General features: G+C 39.9%; 1 protein-coding gene and 1 long non-coding RNA gene across 2 annotated transcripts; one reads left to right on the plus strand and one right to left on the minus strand.

Annotated features, from left to right (window-relative positions):
• Positions 1-452: 452 nt before the first annotated feature.
• On the minus strand, positions 453-22,172 carry usp47 (ubiquitin specific peptidase 47). Its single transcript, XM_056745923.1, has 28 exons — positions 21,901-22,172; positions 14,400-14,594; positions 13,113-13,226; positions 12,824-12,977; positions 12,640-12,736; positions 12,291-12,436; positions 11,446-11,525; positions 11,048-11,197; positions 10,149-10,244; positions 9,914-10,066; positions 9,452-9,610; positions 9,242-9,373; positions 8,886-8,962; positions 8,736-8,791; positions 8,490-8,602; positions 8,065-8,169; positions 7,040-7,247; positions 6,828-6,943; positions 6,613-6,732; positions 5,279-6,035; positions 4,976-5,151; positions 4,823-4,903; positions 4,612-4,727; positions 3,217-3,335; positions 2,936-3,066; positions 2,811-2,858; positions 2,596-2,726; positions 453-2,037 (listed from the first exon to the last, which is right to left on the minus strand). The coding sequence occupies exons 1-28, from the start codon at positions 21,943-21,945 to the stop codon at positions 1,863-1,865; spliced, it is 4,050 nt and encodes a 1,349-aa protein (XP_056601901.1). The 5' UTR covers positions 21,946-22,172; the 3' UTR covers positions 453-1,862.
• A 321-nt stretch (positions 22,173-22,493) lies between these two features.
• On the plus strand, positions 22,494-25,018 carry LOC130425531 (uncharacterized). Its single transcript, XR_008907078.1, has 3 exons — positions 22,494-24,371; positions 24,498-24,581; positions 24,658-25,018. It is a non-coding gene; the product is annotated as an uncharacterized LOC130425531 (long non-coding RNA).
• Positions 25,019-25,554: the final 536 nt, after the last annotated feature.

Consider the following 25,554-nt stretch of genomic DNA (forward strand, 5'->3'; position numbering starts at 1 on the left):
TGTATGAATATCTTTGTTTGGATAAAAACAGAGAGAGATATTTGGAAGAATGCTCATCACCAAACAGTTCAGCCAATCCATTGACTAGAAGGAAAAATTACAATGGTAGTCAAAAAGAGCTTTTCGATGTTCTTCAAAATATCATATTTTTGTGTTCAACAGAACAAAGAAATGTGTAAGCAATTTTTATTTATGGTAGTCAATAGTGGCCATGAACTGTTTGGTTACTAAAATTCTTCCAAATATTTGTATGTATGTTCATTAGAACAATGAAATGTATTCAGACTTAGAAAAATTTGAGGTTGAGTAAATGATGACAGAAATTGTGTCATCGTTGGGAAACTGCTCCTTTAAGCACAAATTTGTCAGTTTATTCTTAAATACAAATAGTTTTTAAATATACCATATATCATAATTTCTTCATGCTTCAATGACAACTACTTTACAAAGCCTTTAATCATTTGAGTTTTAATTGAACACTAAAGCAAAATAAATCCGATATGACCCATGAATATGAATGAAAACAGCATCCCCCCCCCCCTAAATATGTGATGTCAACCTGGAGATAGGAAGACAGAGATTGTTGCTCTTTTTATCAGTATTGGCATGTCTACTGTGAACAGCTTGTGGCATCATTGGAGCCCAGGAGCCTGTGCTCTGCGGCACCAGGGAGGGAAGCTGGAACTCCTGCGGTGGGGCTTTCACACCCTCTGCCTTCCAGCTACGTGAAAACCGCAGCGAAAAGCATTCCCATACATGCATGCGCACGCGCACACACCTATGCCACATCTGAACTCAAACAGGCCGTGTTTACAGAAAACAAAATAAAACACAGGATGAGACATTTCTAAATGGAAAAAGAAAGCCGAGTACAGGTCAAAAAAATTAAAACACGTGCCATTAAAAGTCACTCACAACATCAGTATGTAGTGAAATAATTTACAAGAAAAACAGCAAAAACAAAGCGGGTGAATGCAGCGCTCTACTTGATTCACGTTTCCCATCATTTAAAGGCTCGCAAATTTATATGTACCAACGTCAGTAGCCCGAGCAGGAAGTCTAGTGAAGGAAACGAAACGTGAGGGGCTTAAGCAGTCAGTGGGCTGGTGAATTAGATAGCCACACCCATACCCAAACAAAAACGGCAAGAATTGAACCTCGTCAGCCAGAAAAGCATTTAATTCACAACTATGTGTTAAATAAACAAAACGAGAGATATCCCATCCTTTTAAAGTGAGACCATCATACCCAAATACTTCAAGTGATAGTATCATATTTACGACTGGAGTCGGTCGAAGAGCTCTACGAAATGGAAGATGAGCAGTGCTGTCACCCCTAGGGTCTTTGGGACGTTTGGAGGTGGGTGGGTATATTACAACGCTCAGTAGAATCTGGATGATGAAGAACATGAGAACTCTGCAGACGCAATTACATCTGAAAATGATAAAAGTGAGTCATGTAGAGACAGCAGAACGAGGGGATGAAAATCAACATAGATGGAGCACTGAGGGCGAAAACAGGTGAAAGACTGAGAGGATCACAAAGTATCTCCCAAAACACCCCCTCTGTTTTCTCTACAAATGCACCCATCTTTATATTATTAAATTGATTCTTCTGAATGATATTAGATTTGAAATAGCTTTTGCACTTCCCTTTAAACTGTACAGTAAGATAAACTATGGTGCACAATTGTACTCTGAGCCACGTTAGGCGCTCTGGAGCTCAAAAAGAGAGAGAGCGCGTCAGCCGGACAGCACTGGTGACGTTGATTCAACGTGGGCCCAACCGCCAGGGTTCCTGGCGAGGCAGCGCTATACTGCAGCGGGCAGATAGAAAATGGGGAAGGAGTGTTTTCCACCCGCTCAGTCCTGTCCAGGGTCTTTGGAAGGCCCTCCGTCCAGGTAGATTTTGAGGGCCTTTTCTTTGCGGGGGGAGTAGCTGACCCGATGGCCCGTCTTTAGCAGGCGGCTGCTCTCCTTCTTCATTAATTCATTGCGCTCGTCCTCGGAAAGCTCCATTAGCTCCTCTGTGTTGTCCCTGTGGGGCAGTAAAAAAAGTTTTGTTTATGTCCATAGTGTATGTCTTTTAGTGTAGATCTTTAAGAAAAAATGCTCAGAATATAAGTCTTATTTCTTTCAGGAAATGATGACTTCGGAATAGTTCACCCAAAAATTTTGTCATCATTTACGCACCCTCTTGTCATTTCAAACCTATGTGACTTATTTTCTTCAGCAGAACACAAAATAAGATATTTTTAAGAAAGTTGGTAACTGAACAGCGTTCCCATTCACTTCCATTGTATGGACACGAAACCAATGCAAGTAAATGGGCGCCAGTTATCAAAATTTTTTAAACTATCTTCTTCTGTGTTCTAAACTCATACAGGTTTGAAATGACAAGAGGGTGAATTAATGATGACAGAATTTAAATTTTCGGGTACACTATTCCTTTAAATTTCGATCTGTTCCTCAAACAAAGCCTATCAATGAATTCAATAGACTTGCCAAATATGGGTTTAAAGGCCCTTAAACTCACTCTCAACATCTCCTTTATTGTTTTTCTAAAACATGCAAAAGGTTTGGAAAGACAAAGCACCTGTAGAAGATCACAGCGCCATCGTCACAGATATAAAGAGGCCAGACATTGAGGGTTGAGACTTTAGGATTCCAATCCAAATCCTGATGGATCTCCAGCACTGATATGTCACAAGGAAAAGTTCCTCTACCCTGTCAGAGAAATGAGAAACGGTGATCTGGCAAACAAAGGACAACAGTGTTTCAGATTAAACAAACATTATAAAGACGACGTACCTTTGCGAACTCCAGGTTTTCAAGACAGATTCCGCTCAATTCACTTAGCTGAGGAGCAAGAACAAGTCATTAACCCTCAAGTGTATAGAAAAACCTCTTCTATCCCCCTGTCGATGTTCAAATACCTTTTCTTTAAGTTCATCCACACTGCTGCTCTCCAACACCACCTCCCGAAAGGGTTCGAGTTTCATTTGGGAGGGACACCAGCGACGTGTCAGAACCGCCAGTTGGGACATGGACTTCATCCGCTCGGGTTCTACAACAGCAAGAAATCAATGAACTCTTGGATATGGGCAACCATCCAATCTTGTCCATAAATCTAAAGCTGCAGATGCACCAGAGTTGTCCAAATCTAAACACAGAACATTCCTTCAACATAAAAAAACAGTACGAGTACAATTTTTACCTTCGAGGACTTCCAGGAACACCTCCCAGTTACTAGAGATGTTGATGTCCTCCTCGTACACATGGTAATCCAGGAACACTGTGCCTGGGTTCTTCCAAGTCTTCTTCCTGAGTCTAAACCTGTGACACATAAAGCAACATATATCTTGTTAGTATTCAGAGGTGTTAATCATGTGTTGGTCAAAGTATTTTAAGGGGCAGTTGCTGTTATGTAGAACCGAGATTTGACTGCAGCGTACACAGAGGGTGCATGCCAAATTCTTTTTCTCAAATCAGTATAAATGAAACAAGCTAAATGTATTTAAAATAATACACCTATGATATATAACCTCCTCATCTACTTGTAAAATTTACGTTTTTATATTGTATTTTCTCACCTTGGAATAATGAAAACTAGGGATGCACCGATAGGATTTATTGAGTCTGAGACTGATACAGATTTTGCTTTTCCTTGCTCAACCTCCTTTAATTTTGTCATCAAAACAGATGCATTAAAGGTATATTAGCTAGTTTATAATGATATCAAATTATTTTTGATGAAGTTGGATTTGATCTACTTAACGGGATATCGATAAATAACAAACTATACACCGCCGGTCAAACGTTTTTGGACACGTACTCTCTTGAGTCACATATTTTTCCAGATTTCAGAATAATAATGAACTGTGTCTGACAAGGGGAACTGTGGGAATTAAGTTGAAAAATAAATTAAAACGTGTTTTATTTTATCATCTTCAGTGTAGTCACATTTTGACTAGAATTTGAAGAAATGTTTTCTTGTCATTTTATCAAGCAGCTTCTTAGGGTCTCACCCTTAGTTGCTTTTTAAACAGTATCCCATATATTCTGTGCTCTTATTGGCTGCTCTTTCTTCACTATTCAAACATTTCAAAAAATATTTTTTATAAAATGTTAGTTTGCTTGCAAAATTGTTTTTTTGTCTGCTAAACAAATTTAAATGCTAAACATTTAAGCATACAATTTCAGATCAAAAGTTTTTTATACAACGAGAACATTTCACTCAAGTGTCCAAAAATGTTGACTGGTATTGTATTTATTAATATTTTTTTCCCAGAAAACACTGACTATGCAACCAACATGATACGCTTCTCTGTCTTAACCTAGTTAATAAACTATCAGTTTGTTATATCAGACTTCATCATTGCCGATTGCATGTTCGAAAATCGGGTGTTAAATATTGGAACCAACAAATGACTATAATATATAATTTATTTTTTAACAATATCGCAATGCAAACAATATCAATTGCAATATTCACTCTTTACTTTTTATTTTAGATTTTGAGGCGAATTTGTTTCTAGACATTGCCTTGACAAGTTCTGCCAGTTTCCCTCAAGTAAAGCAGAATGGTCGTGTGTGAGTAAGTGTGTCTCACCGGTCTATACTGAGCTCCAGTTTGCACTGGTCTTTGAGTTGAGGCAGTAACTCCTCTTTAGACTGTCGAACAGTCATGCCCTTAGCAAACACAGTGTCCAGAAGAAACTTACAGGGCTGTCAAAACAACACAACAAACAAAAACATTAAAACACAAGAATGACACGGCAAACTGAAGAATAAGGACTATCCACACGTGCACACAAGCTCACCTCTGGTTCATTGACTAGCAGCTGGTAGACCTTCACCCTGTATTCTCCTTTCTTCAGTGCTCGTCCTAGTCGGATTGTGATCTGAACCAGCAACATTTTTTACAATATCAATTTAACCATTATGGTGCTGTTCTAAGATAGTAAGAAACTCACCTTGTTTTCATCAGAGAAAGTAGAGAGAGTCTCGTTCAGCCGCACGCTCTCAAACTCCTGGTTGTTGGCATAAACCCGGAAGACCTTAAACTGAGTGGAAGGGACGCCGACGTACGGCTCTAGATTCTGTTTGAACGCGGCCAATGTGATTCTCTTATCGACGTGGACAAGCAAACCTGCAACACAAGTCAATTCAGCACATTAGCAACAGTTACTATCAACATTTGTACATTTTATATATGTTATACATACAGTAATGTGTACAAACTAAAATGAATAAATAGAATTTTAACGAATCTTTACATTTTTGTCCGTCTCCGGAACCTTCCTCTTGCGAGTACGGCTCAGCTTTGAAGAACATGTACTGCGCCTCAGCTTTGCTCTTGCCGTTCTCGTCGTACTCGCTGTCCGTTCCCGAATCCTCCTCGGCAGTGTCCCACGTTTCCTTTTTCCCCTCGTGTGCTTTTGAGCGGCGACTGCTTGTGATGCTGTGCGAGTCAAGACCGTTCGCCAGGGGCAACGGGCCGCTGTCTGCGTTACACAGCGTGTCGCTGCTATGGCTGGAGCTCAGGATGTCACTGTCCACCGAGCTGGTGCTGCGGTCGTTGTTGACGTCCGAATCCGAGCGCTCCTCCGAGGGGAACTGGTTCTCGGAGTCGGGAACCCCCCGTGCGCAGTTCTCGAGCTGAGGGGGCTGCGAGGGGGCCTCCGACTCTTGTGCTGGTGAGTCGATGAGCTCAAAGTCGCTGTGTTCTGAGCTCTTCTGGCTGTCACTGGGGCTGGAGGTCTGCTGCTGCAATGAAAGGTTCTTTAGTTTCTCTGTGCTTTCTTCAAGAATGGCCTCCACTGGCTTCTGGCTGCCCTTAGCTCCATCAATCGAGTCCTCAGTTTCAGCGCTAGCCTTGGGGCAACTAGTTCTATTGGCCAAGGAGCCTGGGGACTGTTCAGGCAGGGAGACAAACAGTCTGATTGTGTTTCCGTGACGATCCAGGAGCTTCCACAAAAGAGATTCTGTAAAAGCGGCCTGGTGATCTGTCGAGTCGGAGCTCTCCACGAATACCTGAGGACGTTAAACAGAAATAGAATGAATAAAATAATTGCCGCTGAAGAACCTTAAAGTGAAAGTTCACCAAAAAATATGAAGAGTTTGGTTCTAAAATAAGATTACTCAGTTTTATTTTTTTTCAAAAACTTTTCATATATTGATCAAAACCCCTAAATGACTACTCCTTTTGTGTAACAAATAAGAAGATATGTTGAGAATTTTGTCAGTGGTTTTGTCTCCATACAATGAAAGTCAATGGGGGTCAATGTTGTTTGGTTACCAACGTACTTCAAAATATCTTCTTTTGTGTTTTGCAGAAGAAAGTAAGTCATTCAGTATTTGGATGACATGTGGGTAAATAAATGATGAAAGATTTTTTATTATTGGGTGAAGCATCCCTTTAATAATCATTGGGATTAAAGATAAGAACGTTATTTGTCTGACCGCTAACAGAGTTTCTGCCTATGAAGAGAAATAAAATTCAAATTTTAGAAATGTGCTGTCTTAGAAGTTAGCTGTCTATGTAGACAGAACACAATGCAGTTTACTAGGGTTTGGGAAAAAGGGCATTGTGCTGAGTGTTGTGTTTAACCTTGTTGCTTCTGAAGAAACCCTCTGCTTTCAGAGTCTTGTTGGGCACGTAAAGAAGCCGAAGGTCATTATAGCAGCGTTCCAAGACAACACGCATCGTTTCTGCACAAAGCCCCGTGGCCTGAGAAAACACACAAGTATGAGAAGAAAATGTCAGATAGGGAACATCTATGGACTGGTAAAAACTAAGGAGAAATGAGATGGAAGAATCTGCACCTGTGCGATGAGTTGTTTAAACTCAGTAATGCTCTGGTTAAGATAAGCTCTCACACTGACTGGGGCAGCAATGGTCTCGCTCTTTAGATCCACCACGTGAACCTTCACCATTACTTCTGTAATGTACACCAACACAGAGACAGCGGTTTGACACAATAGTCCAACCAGATCAGGGACGTTAGCTAAGAAAGTGCAACTAGTAAATTTGTAACCTCCAGGTTTGTAGGTCTGAAACTTTTGATCAGGTCTGCGGATCTCCAGCAGCAGGTCAAACATGTATGAAGATTTGACCCCGCCGAGCAGCAGACCCATGGCCATGTCATCTTCGCCCTCATATGAACGTTCCAGATACTCGTGAAACTCGTCGTACTTTACCAGTCGACAGCAGTCCAGCAGAACCACTCCTTCAACATCCATCAGCTACAAATATATGTGAATATTACACACAGACAAACACAAGGATACAGACTAGTGATACAGTTTAATCGAATTAGTGATATATTAAAGTGATAGTTCGCCAGAAACCCACCCTCTTGTCATTTCAAACCTTAATGACTTACTTTCTTCCGCAGAACACAAAAGAAGACATTTTTGAAGAATGTTGTTAACTGGGCCCTATTCACTTGCATTGGTTTTGTGCCCATACAATAGAAGTGAATGGGGGCCAGTGTTGTTCGGTAACAAAGTTTCTTAAAAATATCTTCTTTTGTGTTTTGCGGAAGAATGAAAGACCTAAATTGAAATGTTGAAATGACAAGAAAGTGAGTAAATAATGTCAGAATTTTCTTTTGTGGGTTAACTTTAAGGGAGATAATGTATCGTGCATCTGTCATGCTGGTTCTTCGTTTTGTTAAAGGCGGGGTGTGCGATTTCTCATAGCCCTTGTTAGTGTTCAAATCACCAAAACAGACACACCCCTACCCCCATCTTTCGCCAGCGCTAGGCTCGACTAATGTGCATCCTGTGCACTATGCACCTTAATAATGATTGGCTACAAGGTTGTTTTGGTACTTGGCACGACTTTGTCTAAACAAGCGTTATTCGGAAATGAAATCGGAAACCCTGCCTTTAAGCAAATGCAGCATATAGTATTTACATTTGGTTGAAACTTTGAGGTCAAATGTAGTAATTAACATTTATGCAACTATTTATTAAATGAGACCTATGACCTTTGCACTGCTAATGCAATGCTCCGTCATTGAGTTATAAGGTATAATTTAGCACAGGCTCTACTCACCTTGTAGGCCATGTCTGTTGCTTCTCTGAGAGTTTTGTCTTTGTGAACCTCTAGCTTGTTCTCCATCATCATCATCTTCACTGGATGCATGCAGAAGAGCTTGATCTGATGTAAGAATATGGAGAATTCAAGTATTGCTGCACCATCTACATATGAAGCGTCCCAAACCTCATGAACTGGTAAGGTGCTTTGAAATGCTCACTAACACACATCATTCAGACAAGTATATATACATTTCCTTGATACTCAATAGAAGAGAAATATTGTAAAATTTCCCTAGGCTGCCTCCAATTTTAAATAATTAACCTACTGTTTAGTAAAGCCTTTAGGGGATGCTCAATGCTGCTGTCTAGTTAGGCAGCTAACCAGGATTTGGAACTCTGTGCATTTACAGTAATAAACCCTCGAGCAGACAGACACTTTACCTTGCATGTGTTGCGATCGATCTCCCTCTGTCTCTTCTCCTGCTCCTCAGATTCTTTCTCTCGATGTACTAGTCTCTTTATGTGTTCCGGAAAGTCCTCCACATCCAGGAATTCTGCAAAACACCATTGAAAATTCAAACATGTCAGAAATACAGGCAGTGCATGAGACACTGATAACAGAGATGGGAAAGGAAATTAAAACGTTTAATTTAAACAACAACATTAAAACTTCATCAATTCCCTTACTTGCATTCCTGGAGGGATCTTTCAGTCTGTACATGAGCATGTATGCATTTGTAGAGCTGTTAAAAACATTGACAAACATTCTCTTCATTACAGGGTTCACATCAGAATGTAACAGAGGTCACAATTGCCAGACTAGAAGGCTTCACGCACCTGGCAAAGGCACTAGAGTAATAGCCTCTGCTCCCTGAGGACCCGCCGTATGTCTTCCGGATGTCGTCCTGGGTGATCTGGAGCATACATGATGGAAATGCCACAAAACACAACGCTATCAAACCTCACGTTCAAACACATGCAACAGACTGAATTGTTTTAGTTCCAAAAAGGAGCGTGAAAATGTATTATAATAATAGAATTAAAAAAACTTTTATTCAAATATCTTTACTGGGCTTTAAACAAGAAATAGTGACTGTATGGTGTTTATTAATATTATTATTATGCGTTTCTCAACAAAAAAGCTCTGATGAATTTTTGTGTGCTGTTCCTTTAAGATAAACTAGCTAGCTGACCTTGCTGACGTGCTGGTCATTGAAGCTGTACCACTGGCTGTCGCTGAAAGACTTGATGCAGGCATAGTAGTGTCCACCTGCAGCGCTCCCAGAATGCACCATGACCGAGAAGAGTTCAAAGGTCAATGAGCTCTATTATAAAACAAAAAAATCCATTCAATTTCTTTGTCATCACTGCAATACAAGACTTTAGACAGAATGTGATGAAACCTTTGGTTTTAGCACTCGCTCCGTGCTGCTGGCGTTATCCAGACAAATGCCCTCATCGACAGCATCATCTGTGGAGAAATCATTGCTCATCTGGTCACTGTGGCAGCTTCCTTCATTCTCTGCCCCACTATCAGTACAGCTTTCTGTCTGAGGTGATTTCTGAGGAAAGAGAAAATGAAAGATAGACCCTGGTATTACCATCTGTCTCGGCTCACCCATTACCAACTGGACAGTATGAAGAACTTGTACAAAAAATGAGTCCAATGTGCTCAGTAGTTCCATCAATCAAGAAACTATTTTTGAACGCGGTCAAGAACACAGTTAACCACTTCGGTCATACCATCATATATTTGTGAAGGTTAAAGCTGCCATCCACTGTGCGCTAAACATATTTGTAATGTGCTGCGAATTTCAATCGTTCTGCTCATTGTGGATATGAGCCAGCATGAAGCCGTTTCTCACCTCATCCTCTACGTCAATGAAGGGACTCATGTCCAGCTCCTCTGGGAAGGTCATGCGGTCGTTGAGTTTAATACGGTGCATAGTGGTGTAATCGAAGTCGAAGCGTTTGAGCTGCAGAGTCAGCAGGTATGGAAAATGAAGGAATCTCAGGCCCTGGAGACAAAACAATATTGCATAAGCGACAAAAATGTGATACGGAGCTTCCTGATCACCCCTCTGGATCTAGTTCTCTCACCTTGCGGGCATCGCATTTCTTCTTGCATCTCTCACAGAAGTACTGATTTGGCCCGTCCAGAGTCTCAGGCTGGATGAAGGCCTGCAAAGCCTCTTCCTGTTTGACACAATGAGGACAGATATAAGTCTGATAAATGTTCAATGAGGCTCGGTCGCTAAAGAATGATTTGTGTTGAAGAGTGATGTATGTTAACATGTGATTTGATTCTTGATAAACAATAGTAATTAAATTACAGAGAAAGTAGCTGACGGTCACATGACTAGACTCAACAGTGAGGATGTTTTCAAAATTGGGCTGTTTTCCTAGGTGTGAGACAATAATTTCAAGACAACTATATGAAATCTAGCGGTGAGATCACAGATTGCAACCAACGGCTAACTCCACCGCTCCCTTTCAAAGCACTATGGGGGTTGACACAGAAGTAAGATGTCGTAACGTTTACACTTCTTTGCCGAAGGAAATAACGTATTTACGAAACAGGCTCTGTAGAGCAGTTTGTCTGTTTAGGGCTACTGTAGAAACAACATGGTGAATTCCATGCAAGGGGACCCGCGGTGTATGTAGATAGAAATAGCTCATTCTAAGGTAATAGAAACATAACGCTTTCTTATGTAAGGTCTTTATACACATCTGAACACAGTTATGTATATCATATTGCATTTCTGTCAATGGTCATCCCAAAAATAACACAATGGACCTTGAAGAAAGTGCTTATTTTGGTAGCATCACACAGTAAATCGTATTGGTCCAAAAGGCTGCTCCACATAAAGATATAGTAAACAAAGAGATTTTTTGGTTGCAACTGGACCATGTTGCATAGTATTTTACCTTTCAGCATAGCCAAATTTGTACAGTCTTAATAAATAGCTAAAAAAGGTCATAATGAGCGCTGGACGCACCACACTTCCAAAAGCCTGGGTGGCCCCGAAGGGCCTGATGACCAGTGGGATGTCCAGGTACGTGTCGATTCTCCAGCTCTCATACCCACATTCCAAACAGCGCACATAGTCCTTCAGCTTTCCCTGGTAAAGCTGGTTTATCAGGTCAGCCTGGAAAAACAAACAAGACCATATGAAAACACTGCTGCGTGTGCACATGCACAAAATGCAACTATCATCAAAAATACAGTTAGGATGATTGGTATTTAAAGCTTTTTACCATAGGTTTTGAGAAAATGTAAATATATGGCACATGCATTCCATTTTTTTAGTTTATACTTATTTTTCCCCTTGTCCAAGAAACCAATTAGCTGTGGTTTAGTGTAACATGCTGAGGGCGAAGGGCTTGCATCACATACCTGCTCAGTCTCTTTCCACTTTTGCTCTAGCGCATCAAACATGACTCTGCAAAGCTCCTGAACGTCATGTTGCTGCCAGGCTGAAACACACACGGTAAAGAGTTTCAGAGTGATCAAGGACCTCCAGCCATCTAATGCAGCACTAATGCAGGTTTCCAAAGGGAAATTAAAGGAAGAGATCACCCTAAAATTATATTTCCTTATTCTAACGTCCCTACTCCCTATGTACAATTGTGGTGTACCTACATCTTTACCTGTAACATGCACCTACACCCTTTTCTGTTTATGCAAGATAACAGCATGTAGCGTAAACATCAGTTTGTTTTATCGCATAAACCTGTCTGAGCAATGAAATAAGATCCTTGAGCAGCACATTCTCACAGACACTCTTGGGTGCTTTAAGTTGAACATTCATCAAATCTTCTCATTCCTAAGAGGTCATCCCCCAAGAGACGCTTTTTGCTTTATACGCAAAGATCTTGTATCGTATCAGCGCTTCGTCCAGAAGGATCCGGTGTTTTGGAGCCTGAAACCACATTTTTTTTACTGTGTGCAAGAGTGGATAAATCTGAAAACGCCACATTTTCGTTTTAATGTGTATCTCTGGGGCAGAATTACAGTGCCTCATACTGATTTGGGATTGTAAACTACGTTGTTTTGAGTCGGTTTCAGGGGTTTCGTCTGTACGTAGATATTTTTTATGACACCATGAAAAGGAAAAAAAGATCAGATAGAGAAAGCTCTGGCGTCATGTGGATGTGGGCTAAGTAGAAAGTTCTTTCATCTAAAACGTTTATTTTTGGTTGACTACAGGTTTAAGTGAAACATATGTGAGGTCGTCATACCCTCACTGCTGTCCCAGCCGAAGCTGCGCGTTACATCTGTGGTCTCAATGGCGCGTTTCTTACTGGTTTGCAGGAGCACAAACAGCCTCTGGAGTTGGTATGGGATGCTGGTGACCGGATCCTCCTCAGATTCCTCAAACTCCCATCTGGTGCAAAAACAGTGTTACAGTAAATCAGTGTTTCATCAAGATGCATTTTACACATAATCTGACACATGCATTCAGGAAGGACGCCCCAACAATGATATCAATGTAACCGAAGGCATTCTGATTTCGAGGGAAAGTTATATTGCTTAATTATTAAACCTACAGAGTACAGGCCGATCAAACACAGGATGCAGATTGCTTACTTAAAGAGTGTGTTCCTGAACTCAGGGGTCATGAACAAGGTCTGTAGAAGGCTGTTTAGGTAACAGGTCATCGCTTGGTTGACCAAACCAACATAACCTGGAAAAAAGAGAACAGAGGAGAAATGAAGCGGGTGGCAAAAATAACCTTTATGCACTTCCCTAAAAACATGTGAAAGTACACTACCTGTGTCTGATTTGTTGAGTATGGATGAGTATGAATAACTGGGGCTGCTGTAGTCACTGCTGCAGCCCAGAGTACCATCGCGCGGCAAGGGTCCGATAAAGCGGTCCTGAGAGCTGTCATCAAGACCACTGCTGTCTGCTGTGCCTGATTCATCCTGCAAAAGACAACAGTATCTTTTAGTGCGTCTTATCTTTATTAAAATAGAAAAACCTCATACAGAACAAATAAAAAATACGAGCAAGAGATTCACTGGTGCTTTTAACCCATTAAACATCTCATATTAACTCACTGAAGCTATCTGAGGCTGGTCACCATCCTTATCCGTAAGCTGCAGGAAGTTCCTCTTTCCTGCCTCAAAACCAGACAAAACCAGGGATGTCTCATCGGCCTGGTCCAAAGGTGCCTGTGGGTGCAGGAAAAGAGATAAAACAATACAAGAGATATAATGAGGAATGAAGGAAACCATGGGGAACACCAGAATAAGGGACAGGATTTCGAAACAATATATATATATTTTAAAAAGTAATAAAGCTGTTGTATTGTAGATCACCTACACATCAAAGGAGGATTCTGTGATACCTTTGTGACGTCATGTACCAGCCAATTTACACACAAGTTGGGACGTGCCAATTTTTGTCGGAGGAGGCAGTGGTGTGGGAGGCTTTAATCCACTGACCTACTCAGAGTTACATCCTCTGTGCTCTGGGTCAGCGCTGGGATTAACACACAGCCACATATATGATAGAACTAGGGATGCACGGTAAATTATCGGCCATATCGGTATCGGCCTATATATGGTCATTTTTAATGTTATATAAATTTAGGCCGATATGTTATGGCCGAATCGGCCGATAAATCATAAATGATTTCCTCTGTTTAAACTTCTTCAGCAGCATGCTGCTCACAGATGAAGTACAGTACTGTCTTTCTGGCATGATCATTCACTTAACAGTTATTAGCAAAACATTGTTGATTTAGGTAGAGTATGTAGATACACTATTTATGAATGTGTAAATTATAGGAACAAAAGCATATTGTTGGATGTGATGTTAGACGTGGATAGATGTGGCTATTAAGAAAATTTTTCTGGGTTGCTCTGGAAGAACATCTATAATTTGTTTTTTATAAAAAATACCAGAAAAGTTTGAAGATTAAGGAATCGTAAAGTAGGCTTGGTACATGAATTCAGGGGAAAAAAAGAGAACAAATGGTTAATCTTTTTTCTGCAGTCAATGTTTTAAAATAAAAGCACTTTTTGCCTTTTGTTTCAGTCTTGGGGAATTTTATATTAATATTTAGATACTGTATATCGGCCAATATATCAGTTATCGTTATCAGCCAAAATTTACATTTCAGTGCATCCCTAGAACTCTAATCACATCTCTACAGCAATGCTGTAAAACCTTGACATGACACCATCCACAATCTGACCACTACATACTAAACCATGAAATACAGTTGTTGCATTACAGTAACAATAATCTAATAAGAATCCGACCTCGATTAAGAAATTAAATATCTGGACACATTACAGACAGATTGAAAAGGGCATTGCAAGTATGCAGAAAACTCTCACCGTATTGATGCCGCTGGCCCAAACCATGCAAAAAGTCCCATTCACATATCCAGCTTTTTGAGCCACATCCTCGTACAGTTTGCTGACGGTGGTGGAGGCGGGCAGGTTGAGCGTCAGCCTCTCATTGACTGTCTTGGCATTGGTGGTGTCTTGTACGATACACAACACTCTCGGCTCCTCAGCAGCACTTTCAATCTGTAATGCACACACACTCACAGTTAGCTCTATTGACAAGATCTGAATCAGACTGTCGATTTGAGCACTGCTTAAGTGTGTAAGGTTGAAAAGTTCCATGCATGATGACAGAAATGCAACACACAAGTTAAGGCCCTTCACAGCAAGGAGGCTAACTACAACTACAGAGATTCAGTTTAAAGAATAATTGTGAATTTTAGTGAACAAGTTCCAAAGCATAAAATAAACATAGTAAATAATAACAAATTATTACAAAACGAAAACACAGAAGAACCGGCAAAGTAACTAACATGTTTACATGTTGTGGGAACGGTTTGGAGCCTGTGGACAGTTAGAACCGCCGCAGAAAACACCCTTTCAGATGGCACCGATGTCCCGGGAATGCAGAGATAACGCCTCTGGAAGAGTGTTTCATTTGTTTTCCACCAGGCAGTATTAATAAGAAGGCACTTTGCCACATAAATGTGTCTTAGCTAAACAGACATAAATCCGGACTGCTATACCCGCCCAAAACACAAACATTATTTGAAGAGTTTGGCTCCAAAATGAGATTACTCTTTTTTTTTTTACTGTTTCAAAAATCTAGCCAATAGCCAGACTGATAACTAAACACAGACCGGAAGTTAACTTCAGGTGCAGGTTTCCAGCTATGGAACCGGCTATAGTTGCAGGCGAACGAGAGGCTTGGTTTTCCGCTAAATTATGTTGACGGATGCTCTCGCCCAGAAAGGGAGTGTTTCTATTGGCTGAAAACGGAAAATGCTGTGTTCGTCAAAGGAACTTACAAAACGCCTTCAGTTGCTGAAAAAAAAAGCCTCTCGTTTGCCTGCAGCGGATGTTAGACATTATAGCTAATAGCTTTGTCAATATGGATATTTCTCTTAATCAAACGCATCGATTCACTTCAGAAGACCTTTGTAAAGACTTTTAATGAATAAAAGTGTCACATTATCAAAGTAAAATGTCAACCTTAACCACGTTTAAGGAAAGGAATCTTTTCAAGACTTTCTTTTTCACATCATGGATTCAAATACCCATGTCCCAATTCTTGTCATCTCACTGGTTGATGAGATCTCAATGATCTCACACAATCTCATTGGGTTGTTAGTGTCAAACAAAGCAGCATGCTGCAAATACACACGTGCAATAGACACACAGCTACCTGTGTGAACCTCCTCTGCATCTCATCAAAAATACTCTTCCTGCAACTCCAAAAAATACCCTGATGAGAAAACAACAAAACACAGTTGAAAACCAAGTCAACGGTGACCATCAACACCAGTTCTGAGGTCTGATATCTCAGGTTAATACACATGGGAACGCTGTAGATCTTTTAAAAAAAAGCTTCAGAGATAACAGTGTAAAAGTCTAAGACACGGCTGTCCACACGAGAAGGGTTAATATGAGATTAGAGGATATTTTTACCAGGGATAATATTGTCAGGTGCTCGCATTGAACTCTACTAGAGCAACAAGTATTTTTCATTGTAGGACTACATCAAATATTTTCTAATCCTTGTAATCATCATACACTTGTTCAAAATATTCCCAATAAGTCCCTATGTAGCATTATCCTAATGCACATTTTTAAATACATATTTATGTATACATCTATACAAAATGTGACTTTGCTAGATCAGGCCTGCACCAAAATCCACTTATGTATTATAAGACAACAGAAGTAAAACGATCAGACTGATCAACACATCGGTATGCTTAGGTTGCCAGATTGGATAGAGTCCTGCCTCTTAATTTTCCTCATGTACTGCTGGTCCTGTGGGGCATGAAAAACGAAGAGCTGGTTGATGGAACCGAGTGACATCAAAAGGCACACAGAACTGAGATTCCCACCTGGCACACGGACGCCAGCTGACGGGGGGAGAGGAGAGAGAACCGCAGGGAAGTTAGATCCTGCTTAGCATTTCCAGTCCCTTTGAACACAATCAGAGGCACTGAATCAAAGGCCCAAAGCAAAGTTCTATTCAGGGGAATTCAAAGTATTGTTCGTATAGAACTATTTTTAAGACTCAAGTCAAAAAGGAAAGTCACCAGGCTTGCTTTTCTTCTAGAAAGTAGTGTAGTACAAAGCTGTGACAGCAACATTACCCAAACAAACCATCTATCTGCGCCTCCCAGGGCTAAAGTCTGCAATCCTTTGAATAAACTTTATGATGGCAGCGTTTCCCCTACAATGTATTTACTTGGGTGGCCTGCCCAGGTATATTTATTTATGGACGCCCAAGTATATTTTGCGTCACATTCTTTCAATCCATACGTACTAATGACAGTATATGTGATCGAACAACTAGTGGATAAACAGCGCTTACGCGGCTTCTCTCGTTCCTGACTTTGACTTAAAATCAAAGAAGCATTTGTAATACATCAACACATTGTCGAGAAAGAGCAAACAGCATATAGTCGCTCATTAATGTAGATGTAATGTATTGTGATTTTGTCCGAAGATGTTGCGTTTATAAATCAGAAATTTAGCAGTGGTTAAAGTGACTTTTGATGGCATACCATTGTAAAATACAGCAATGTTCAGACTTGAACGCCCGTTGGAGGATAGTTTTGTACAAATGTAAGTTTAATTTTCACTTTCAACAACTGATTGCATTTCTATCGAGAAATTAGTATTGTAGTTTTTAAATATGTGGTTAGTTATTGCAAAGACGGTCTCTCTATATAATTCAAATAGGCTTCCGTTACGCTGCCTATGTTTCTCTGGGCTTCCTTCGTGAGCGAAGTCATGGCGTTCAGCTGCCATTGTAACCAAACGCTGCGAGCCTTTTTTTTAACCAAAAAATTGCTTTTGTCAACCTTTTCTTGTCAAAAATAGTGCTAACACTAACGCGACATGATGACGTCACAGATATGCTAATAAATTTGTGACGTCATGAAAGTACTAACATTACTTGATAATATCACAAATACGCGAATTAGTTTGTGTCGGCCCGATACCAAGCTTGTGTACTCGTACTCATAATGACACACCGATACCAATGACCGATACCTCACTTGACATACATAGAACCCTATGATTTCCGCAATGCGGAAAACGCGGACGGAATCAAGAAATCCAGGCATTAAAACAGAATTTGCTGTACAACACGGAATGGCAAGAAATCTGGCAAATATATTATTTCCTAACAGCTCTAACAGCTAAAAGAGTGTAAAAAGAAAGAGTGGTGCGGTTACTTGTATTAAACCTAAATGAATTGTGCTTGTGAAGCTTGAGTCAGCGTTTCACTGCAAAAGGACATGAACACATAAACAAACACCATTTGCGGTAATCTGTCAGAATAAAAGTCCGGTTAACTTAAACAAAAACTCTTCGTGGCATCTGGTCAAAATAAAGGTCCGGCTGACTTGAACAAGATATAATACACTAACATTTTACCACACCACCCCCCTTGATTTTTTTTATTATTCGACCACAGAGAATATTGTTTACTTTAGCAAACTGAAGTAAATGTGCCAGTAAAATTGTAATCATAAAAAAATTCAACTTCATTTAAAAATAGTACTTAAATTTAAGTAGACCTAAAAACAAAAGAAAAAAAATGTACCAGTAAGATACTGGTATATAAACATAATTGTACATTATACAGGCATCAGTTATAGGTATCGGTATCGAAGAGTAAATTTAAAAAATGGTATTGGTGCATCCCTACCTAATGCAAATGTGAAATACCCCTCACCCTACTGGGTATGACTCAAACATCAAGCCTTCTGTCATACTACTCAATTACAGTTAGCAGGTGGTCCTTTGAAACAGCCAGCAGACCCCACAACCACGCATCATAATAGAAGATCCACATTAGCTGATTTTAACCAATGGAAAGCACAACACTACAATTTAGCAGCCTTTACACTGCTACTTCCTGTTCCCCAGAATGCTAACTAATTCTTTTTTTATCAAGCACTGGAAAGCGGTAGATGCTCTTCTGGCCCATTCTAGGGATGCACAAAATGAAAACTCTTGGTGGAATCCATCTCCCTTCTTGAATAGCCTATATTAGGCCTATGACGGGCTGCTGAAAGAATCTACTGTACTCTGTAGCCCTTCAACAAAACACTTCATTAAAAAGTGTCATTCAAACCGATAATCTAAAACTATGAATAAACAAAGTTTATCTTTGGATCTGGCGGGTACATACGTCTGCATAAGCGAGTGAGATAAGGCGGTGCCGAACCAGTGGTGGTCTTGTAGGCCAAGAGCAGAGTCTTGAATTTGATGCGATTAGTTGTTGCAGCCCTAACTGAGATTCTTAAGTAGAAGATGTATAATGTTGCTATCGCAACATTGATACATTCTGGTTACTGACAGCCTATCCAAAGCTGAATAAAACAAAGTGAACTCAGCATAGTAAGCCCATCATTAGTTCAGCAGCCACAAACTGATGTAATGTGATTTACAGTACTCAAACTGCAGATATAGTGTTCTTGCAGTTATATGTGGCTGGTTGTGTTCTGCTCAAGGGTACCGTAGTTATAGGACTGTGATCCCATGAACCTGTGCGATAACAGTCAACATCTTTGACCATTGGCACAGCAACGATGCCATAAGCACTATCTGCAAAACAAATGCCCTGTTCACTTCAGATGTAATCTGATGGCACCAGAGAAAGCAAAGGGCTATAAACTTTATGTGCTGAGAAATCAATGATTTCCACGTCAATGATGCACATTTATATAAGATGTCCTAACATGATGATGATAATCGCACTTTAAAAGAGACTGATTCATGAGGTAACTGACATGAGCCATCAAAGGCCATTTTGATCCTGCAGTCCATTTATAAGATCAAATAGGATAAAACGCATTCATTTCAGACTACACTCAAAAAAGATTTTTGTTAATATGTGTTGGGGTGGATTAATCCTTCCCTAAAACTATAAATATATCCAAAATATATTGATAAAGAATCATAGTTGCAGGTCAAAGTGTTCCATGATCCCTGTTGGATAGGTTGGTTTAAAGTTGCAGTCCGTAAATTATTTTGAGTGAAAATTTGCCAATTATGAAACCAATTATTGAGCAAATACATGAAAGAACGGTGATTAAAACTGTGTCACTTCCCCTTGCGGCGTTCACCAAGGAAAGCTTAAAATAATGGTTTGTAATTTGCCCGGTCGGGTCGTCTTTCCCAGAGCTCCTTATTTGGTGCCTTTCATCTATGTGTTATTTCGTCACATTCGTACACAGAACGAAGAGAATCCGTGTGCTAGCCAGTGCGTTGATGCTGTGAGCGACAGGCGATTTGTAGCGTGTACTACTACTCACAACTGTCGGGTAGTATTTTATACAACTTTTAGTATTATTTATGACGTCGTTTGGTACTTTTACTTTTATACAGCAAGAAGAGTTGACATCTGGGGATTCATCAGTTTTCAGAAAATAATCAGAAAATAATCAGATTCATCAGAAAATAAGAAAGTACAAACTGATTACAGTTTACAAAGAAAAAGTAAATGTGATTGGACTTGTGCGAAAACAAGAATTAATATTGGCAAAGAATTTCAAACATGGCGTGAATTCTCTCTGATCTGAAAGGATTAAAACGGACGCACGCATGACTCTATTTCTTCTGAACAGGTAAGACATTTCAATATTTCAATAGTTTACTCAAAAACCGTAGCTCCCTTGTTGTGTTAATACAGATGGGTACAGTTCCATCGGTTGTTCTTTCTCTCGTTATGTTCATTATGATAAATGTAATTTAAGCCATATTCGCAGCGGATAAGTATTATCAGGGGACCTCGTGTGATTTAGAAATTACCTCCATCTGTGCTTCATGTGGCGCGAATTAGCATGGGTAAATGAAGCCTGTGATTTTACTCAAATTTACAGACTTATATCCCGGATATGATGGCAAGGCAATTCCTATAGTATTCTATATATAGTTGTATGATGTACAATGATTTATGACCGTACTTGTCAGCATTTAAGACGTGTGCATTTTCTGTCCTGTTCGCATTACGGGAGTTTCCATGAGAGATAACAAAACTGGAGACTACTGGCCAAAACAGCAGGTATGGAAATGACCCAGCGCAACATATCCTCCATTTGCGCTATTTGGGTCTATTTATGTTTTTATTTTATTAGTGTTATGTCATCTGCGTTTATTATGCACTACTGATGTGCAGTGAAGATCCTCACAGGCCACGACTAAAAACATCAGACTCATCCACGGAGTTGAGCAGTGCCGAATCACAACTCACTCAGAAAAAACCTCCGAACATCATCTGCAGTAGCAATTACAAACTGAGATGCTGACAAAGAGGCCAATCCTACGTAGTGACGCTTTAACTTTGAACCGTATTCTTATTCAGGGTCTTTCAGAGTATAAAAACGGATCAAAATACAATCCTGATAACATTTAACTTGTATGGCGTTAACTATCAAAAATATTAAACTGCTTTGATGATCAATGTGTAGTCATTATATTTAAAACTTATTCAAGGATATATAAAAATCAGGCCAAAACAAGGACAACCACACACTCTTATCTTTGCTCTTGGTGAGGTTCTGCAAATCATTATCAGGATTTATCAAGAACGATTTTGTTGTTTTAAATCTGAATTCTGTTTACTCTGAATCTTGAACAAGGGTTAGTATTACAACCTGATGCCATGGTACCACATTAGTAACTTTAATATATATATTATTTTAAAGGACACCACAACCCTTTTCATATTATTTAAAATGGGATCCCTACCGTTCAATTAATTCCTACAGCTCTTTATTTTACATGATATCAAATCCATAATATCACGGTATGTTTACGTCACTAAAGTATTAAAATATCACTCGACTCGCATCTGTGCCGAATCACGTGCACTATTTAAACAATGCAGAAAAATCTGATTCATTAAGGCTAAATCGAATCACATCCGAGAACATGAACGATCCGATGTGGATTACATCTGAATCAGCCTGTGATCTGTGCTAACACAAACTACGGAGCACACTTCAGCACCTCCTGCGTGACAGTTTACAAGCTTTAAAAAACTGTCAACAGTCATACTGCAAAATGACAACAGGCTTTCTGCTTTCACCCTTATATAAACAACCATAATTCAGATACTTATTCACATATCAGATTTGTGTAAAGGACTTGTTGACTGATAGTTAGCCGAGCTACTGCTAGCATTCCGCTGCTAGCGGCTAAGCTCAGTCATGACGCGCACTTTCCCAGCCTCTCGTTGCCGACATTTAAACGTCAGTTAAGTTTTACAGAGGTGCTTTATAAGCAGTGATTGTCGAGCTTCAACTTGTTGGAGGATCAACAGTCTAAATCTCACCTCTTTGGGCACAAGCTGCTTTTCTTCGCTGGGCACCATTTCCATCTGATCCTACAGCCGCGATCCGCTGTCAACAGGAGCACTGCGATTCGCTTTGAGGGACCATTCTGAGGGTGTTAGGCAAAACCAGTCGATTTCAAAGCCAAATTTGGGGGTTTAATAACTTGTAATCCAGTTTAATCTGTGTTACTTTCTGTATGCTTGGACTGTAAGCACAAACAGCAATCAATGGAGGAAAAATGGCCGCTTCGCACTTTCGCGAGACTTCACATCAATCTGCGTCACTTCCGACAACACTGACTGAGCATGGAACATATTTTAGTACAATCTGATCATATCACAGTCAAGTTATAACTTTTTGGATAATGGGTGATTGTATTTTTAATAAGGCTACTCTCCTCTGGTCTTTATCTGGTAGTTTGTGATAAAATACTTTTATTGATCAAATGATCATCCAAGTAGATAAACATGTAGAAAGTTTCAATTTCGTTTCCATTTTAGTTTTATTTGTTTAAAGTTTAAAGCAATAACATGTTTATACTTTCTGTCATAATTTTTGTTTAGTACTTTTTCCATCTCTTATTTTTATTTAGGCCTATATATATATTTTACGCATTGACGTCACTCTTCCACTTGAACACGCCGGGACACGCCCCCCTTGAGCGCCTGGACACGTTCCCCTGAGAACACCCGGTTGTGATGACGCATGAGTTGAACTACGGCAGATGAGATGGCCATTCTTTATGTTCTTTTTGAAGACTTTATGTGGTGATTCCACAGAAAGGGGCGGGCACTTGTCAATCAAGAAGCTCCCCTGAGTATTGCATGACCTGCACCCAAGGTCAGTGACATGGTCAAGTTTTTTATAGCGCTTTTTACCATTTTCTTGTTACGTAGCAGTTGTACATGAGAAACATTGACTATAAGCAAAAAAAACATTTAGTTATACATGTAAAAACAAGAAAAGGTGAACACACAGAAGACAGACACACCCACATACAAAATACTCCACACAAACAATATGCACTAGTACTATCACACTGTGACATAGACACACACATACAAATGCACACACGGACGCGCACACACAGACAAGCATGCACACACAGACACACGCGTACACACATGTGCAGTGAAATGCACACATTTAAGATAAAGGAGAGAGAAACACATGTCAAATATTAAACAGACTATACATTCTTATTTGCAATATTAATTAAGTAAAACTTAAAAAATTCTAGAGCAGCCCACCCTGCCAGGCAAATAGTGCAAAAGCAGTATACAACGGTGGCAAAACTCAGGAGAACCCATGCCCAACCAGGGGATTCCAGTTCCCCTCTGGCAAAAGCAGCAGCCTCTGCAAAACACAACAAGGCTAAATAAAAATAAATACAATTTGTAATAAGGTAAATTAAAGATTTAAGATTATCATTAATAATCTAGGGGGGGCACGGTGGTTTAGTGGTTAGCACGTTCGCCTCACACCTCCAGGGTTGGGGGTTCGATTCCCGCCTCCGACTTGTGTGTGTGGAGTTTGCATGTTCTCCCCGTGCCTCGGGGGTTTCCTCCGGGTACTCCGGTTTCCTCCCCTGGTCCAAAGACATGCATGGTAGGTTGATTGGTATCTCTGGAAAAATTGTCCGTAGGGTGTGAGTGCGTGAGTGAATGAGTGAGTGTGTGTGCCCTGCGATGGGTTGGCACTCCATCCAGGGTGTATCCTGCCTTGATGCCCGATGACTCCTGAGATAGGCGCAGGCTCCCCGTGACCCGAGGTAGTTCGGATAAGCGGTAGAAAATGGATGGATGGATTAATAATCTAAAAGCATTTGTCATTTTGTAGTGAAGACGTGTCAAGTCGCCGCGTCTTTCTTTATCCAGCTCTATCATCTCAGCTCTTTTCAGGTCCCGGCTTCCCATTCTCCCCAGGTCCGGCCATGAACTGCCCGATGTGGTAACCTTGGAACAATGAGGCATGACATCTGAGAGAGAGTTCTGTTCTGAACTCTTTGATGTAACAAGTAGACCAGTTGTTGTTTGAAGCGTTCCAGGTTCCGGTTGATCTAACTAATGTCTAAACCCTCAAAGGATTTATATCATGGAAGTGTTGTGTATGGAAGATTAAAAAGATGCGCCTAACTGACAGAATGTGTCTGCCTCCAGGACAGTGCAGGGAAGACCGTTCCAAAGTTTAGGTGCTAGGTAGGAAAAGGATCTACCACCTGCACTTGATTTTGAAATTCTAGGTATTACCAACTGACAGGACGCCTGAGAGCGTAATGCACATGAAGGACTGTAATTCAAGAGAGAGAAAAAGTGACCTTTTTTTTAAGATATGATGACCCATGCCCGAAATGTGATCTCTGCATTTAATCCATCCAGTGAGTAGTGATCACATGCACAGCAAGTTGTGAACACACATACACACAGAGCAGTGGGCAGCGATCACTGCAGCACCTGGGGAGCAAGAAGAGGTAAGGTGCCTTGCTCAATGGAACCTTAGTCGTTACCCACCTGCCCTGAGGCATCAGAAAGTTTGTCAGTGTTTTATGACATAAAAACTCCTGTGAAAATGGCATTGTATCTTTTTACTTTCACAGAGAAACATCAAACATGTAGGATCTGTGGTGCGAAAGCCAGGCGGTTACGTCATCGTGGAGGGACATCATGACTGAATATTTAAGGTAACATAACTGACAAGGTGACATTGTGGGGTGACATCATGACTGAGACATATAATATCCTTTATTCTCACCACAGGTTACTGGTTTAGGAGTGACGGGCATTCCATTATTCTCATATACTGGATAAAAATCAAGAAGAAAGTGATGAAGCTTGTTAAACAATCACAATTTTTCTGCCAAAACAACATTGATTATTTTACCACAATTCTAACTGTACAATTGTTTCTTTAATGATTCATCAGGATAGAAGAAAATCTTTGTTTCATTGTGCTACAAATTGGAAAATATGTGTCTTAAGCTGATTTAATAAACCTAATCAGCAGATATAAAATGCAATTATTGACGGACAAAAGTGAAAGAATAGTACACATTTCTAATCCTGTTTACATTAACCAAACTCTGTGAACTAAAGTATTAATAAACTATTTCCAGGGATGTTCCTGTTCTGTTTAGAAGCTACAGTATACTCATTTATCCTCTTTCTAAAATGCGTCACTTGGGGGTTATGTGAAATTGTTTAATAAATCCTCACTTTCTTCAATTGTCTCGAAATAATGTCTTTTTGAGTTTTTATTTTAATAAACGGATGGCCACTAGATATCATCACGTCAATCATTCTAATAATTATATAATAATTATATTTTTACACTCTGTTTATACAAAGCCAAACAATGTTCAGCTATATTTCATTGTGTAGCACTTTTAACAGTGTTATTTAACAATTCAGTAAGTACTCTTAAACTCTATATACTGGCTTTAACTTTTTAATTTTGATTTATAATCTGAAACGTCGCTTCATTTTAATTTACAGTTTACACCCATTAACCAGTAGAGGGCATTGTTTAATAATTGTGTATATGTATAGGTTTCCTATTGTGTTTAGCTGCTGAATGAATGTTTTCTTTACGTCTAAAACCACATTTTCTTAGGGATTGCCTTGTTAAAAAATGTTATTACACATAGCTTCTCACTT

This window comes from Triplophysa dalaica, chromosome 1 (assembly GCF_015846415.1).
Source record: "Triplophysa dalaica isolate WHDGS20190420 chromosome 1, ASM1584641v1, whole genome shotgun sequence".
Taxonomy (NCBI): domain Eukaryota; kingdom Metazoa; phylum Chordata; class Actinopteri; order Cypriniformes; family Nemacheilidae; genus Triplophysa; species Triplophysa dalaica.

What these genes read in the sequence shown, in the direction of transcription:
- usp47 (XM_056745923.1), bottom strand. Translation starts at nt 21,945, where the DNA reads ATGGAAATGGTGCCCAGCGAAGAAAAGCAGCTTGTGCCCAAAGAG. An exon ending in AGTGGAAAGAGACTGAGCAG is followed by an intron (nt 11,198 to 11,445) that starts GTATGTGATGCA and finishes TTGTTTTTCCAG; the next exon opens with GCTGACCTGATAAACCAGCT. An exon ending in AGCGAGTGCTAAAACCAAAG is followed by an intron (nt 9,374 to 9,451) that starts GTTTCATCACAT and finishes GTTTTATAATAG; the next exon opens with AGCTCATTGACCTTTGAACT.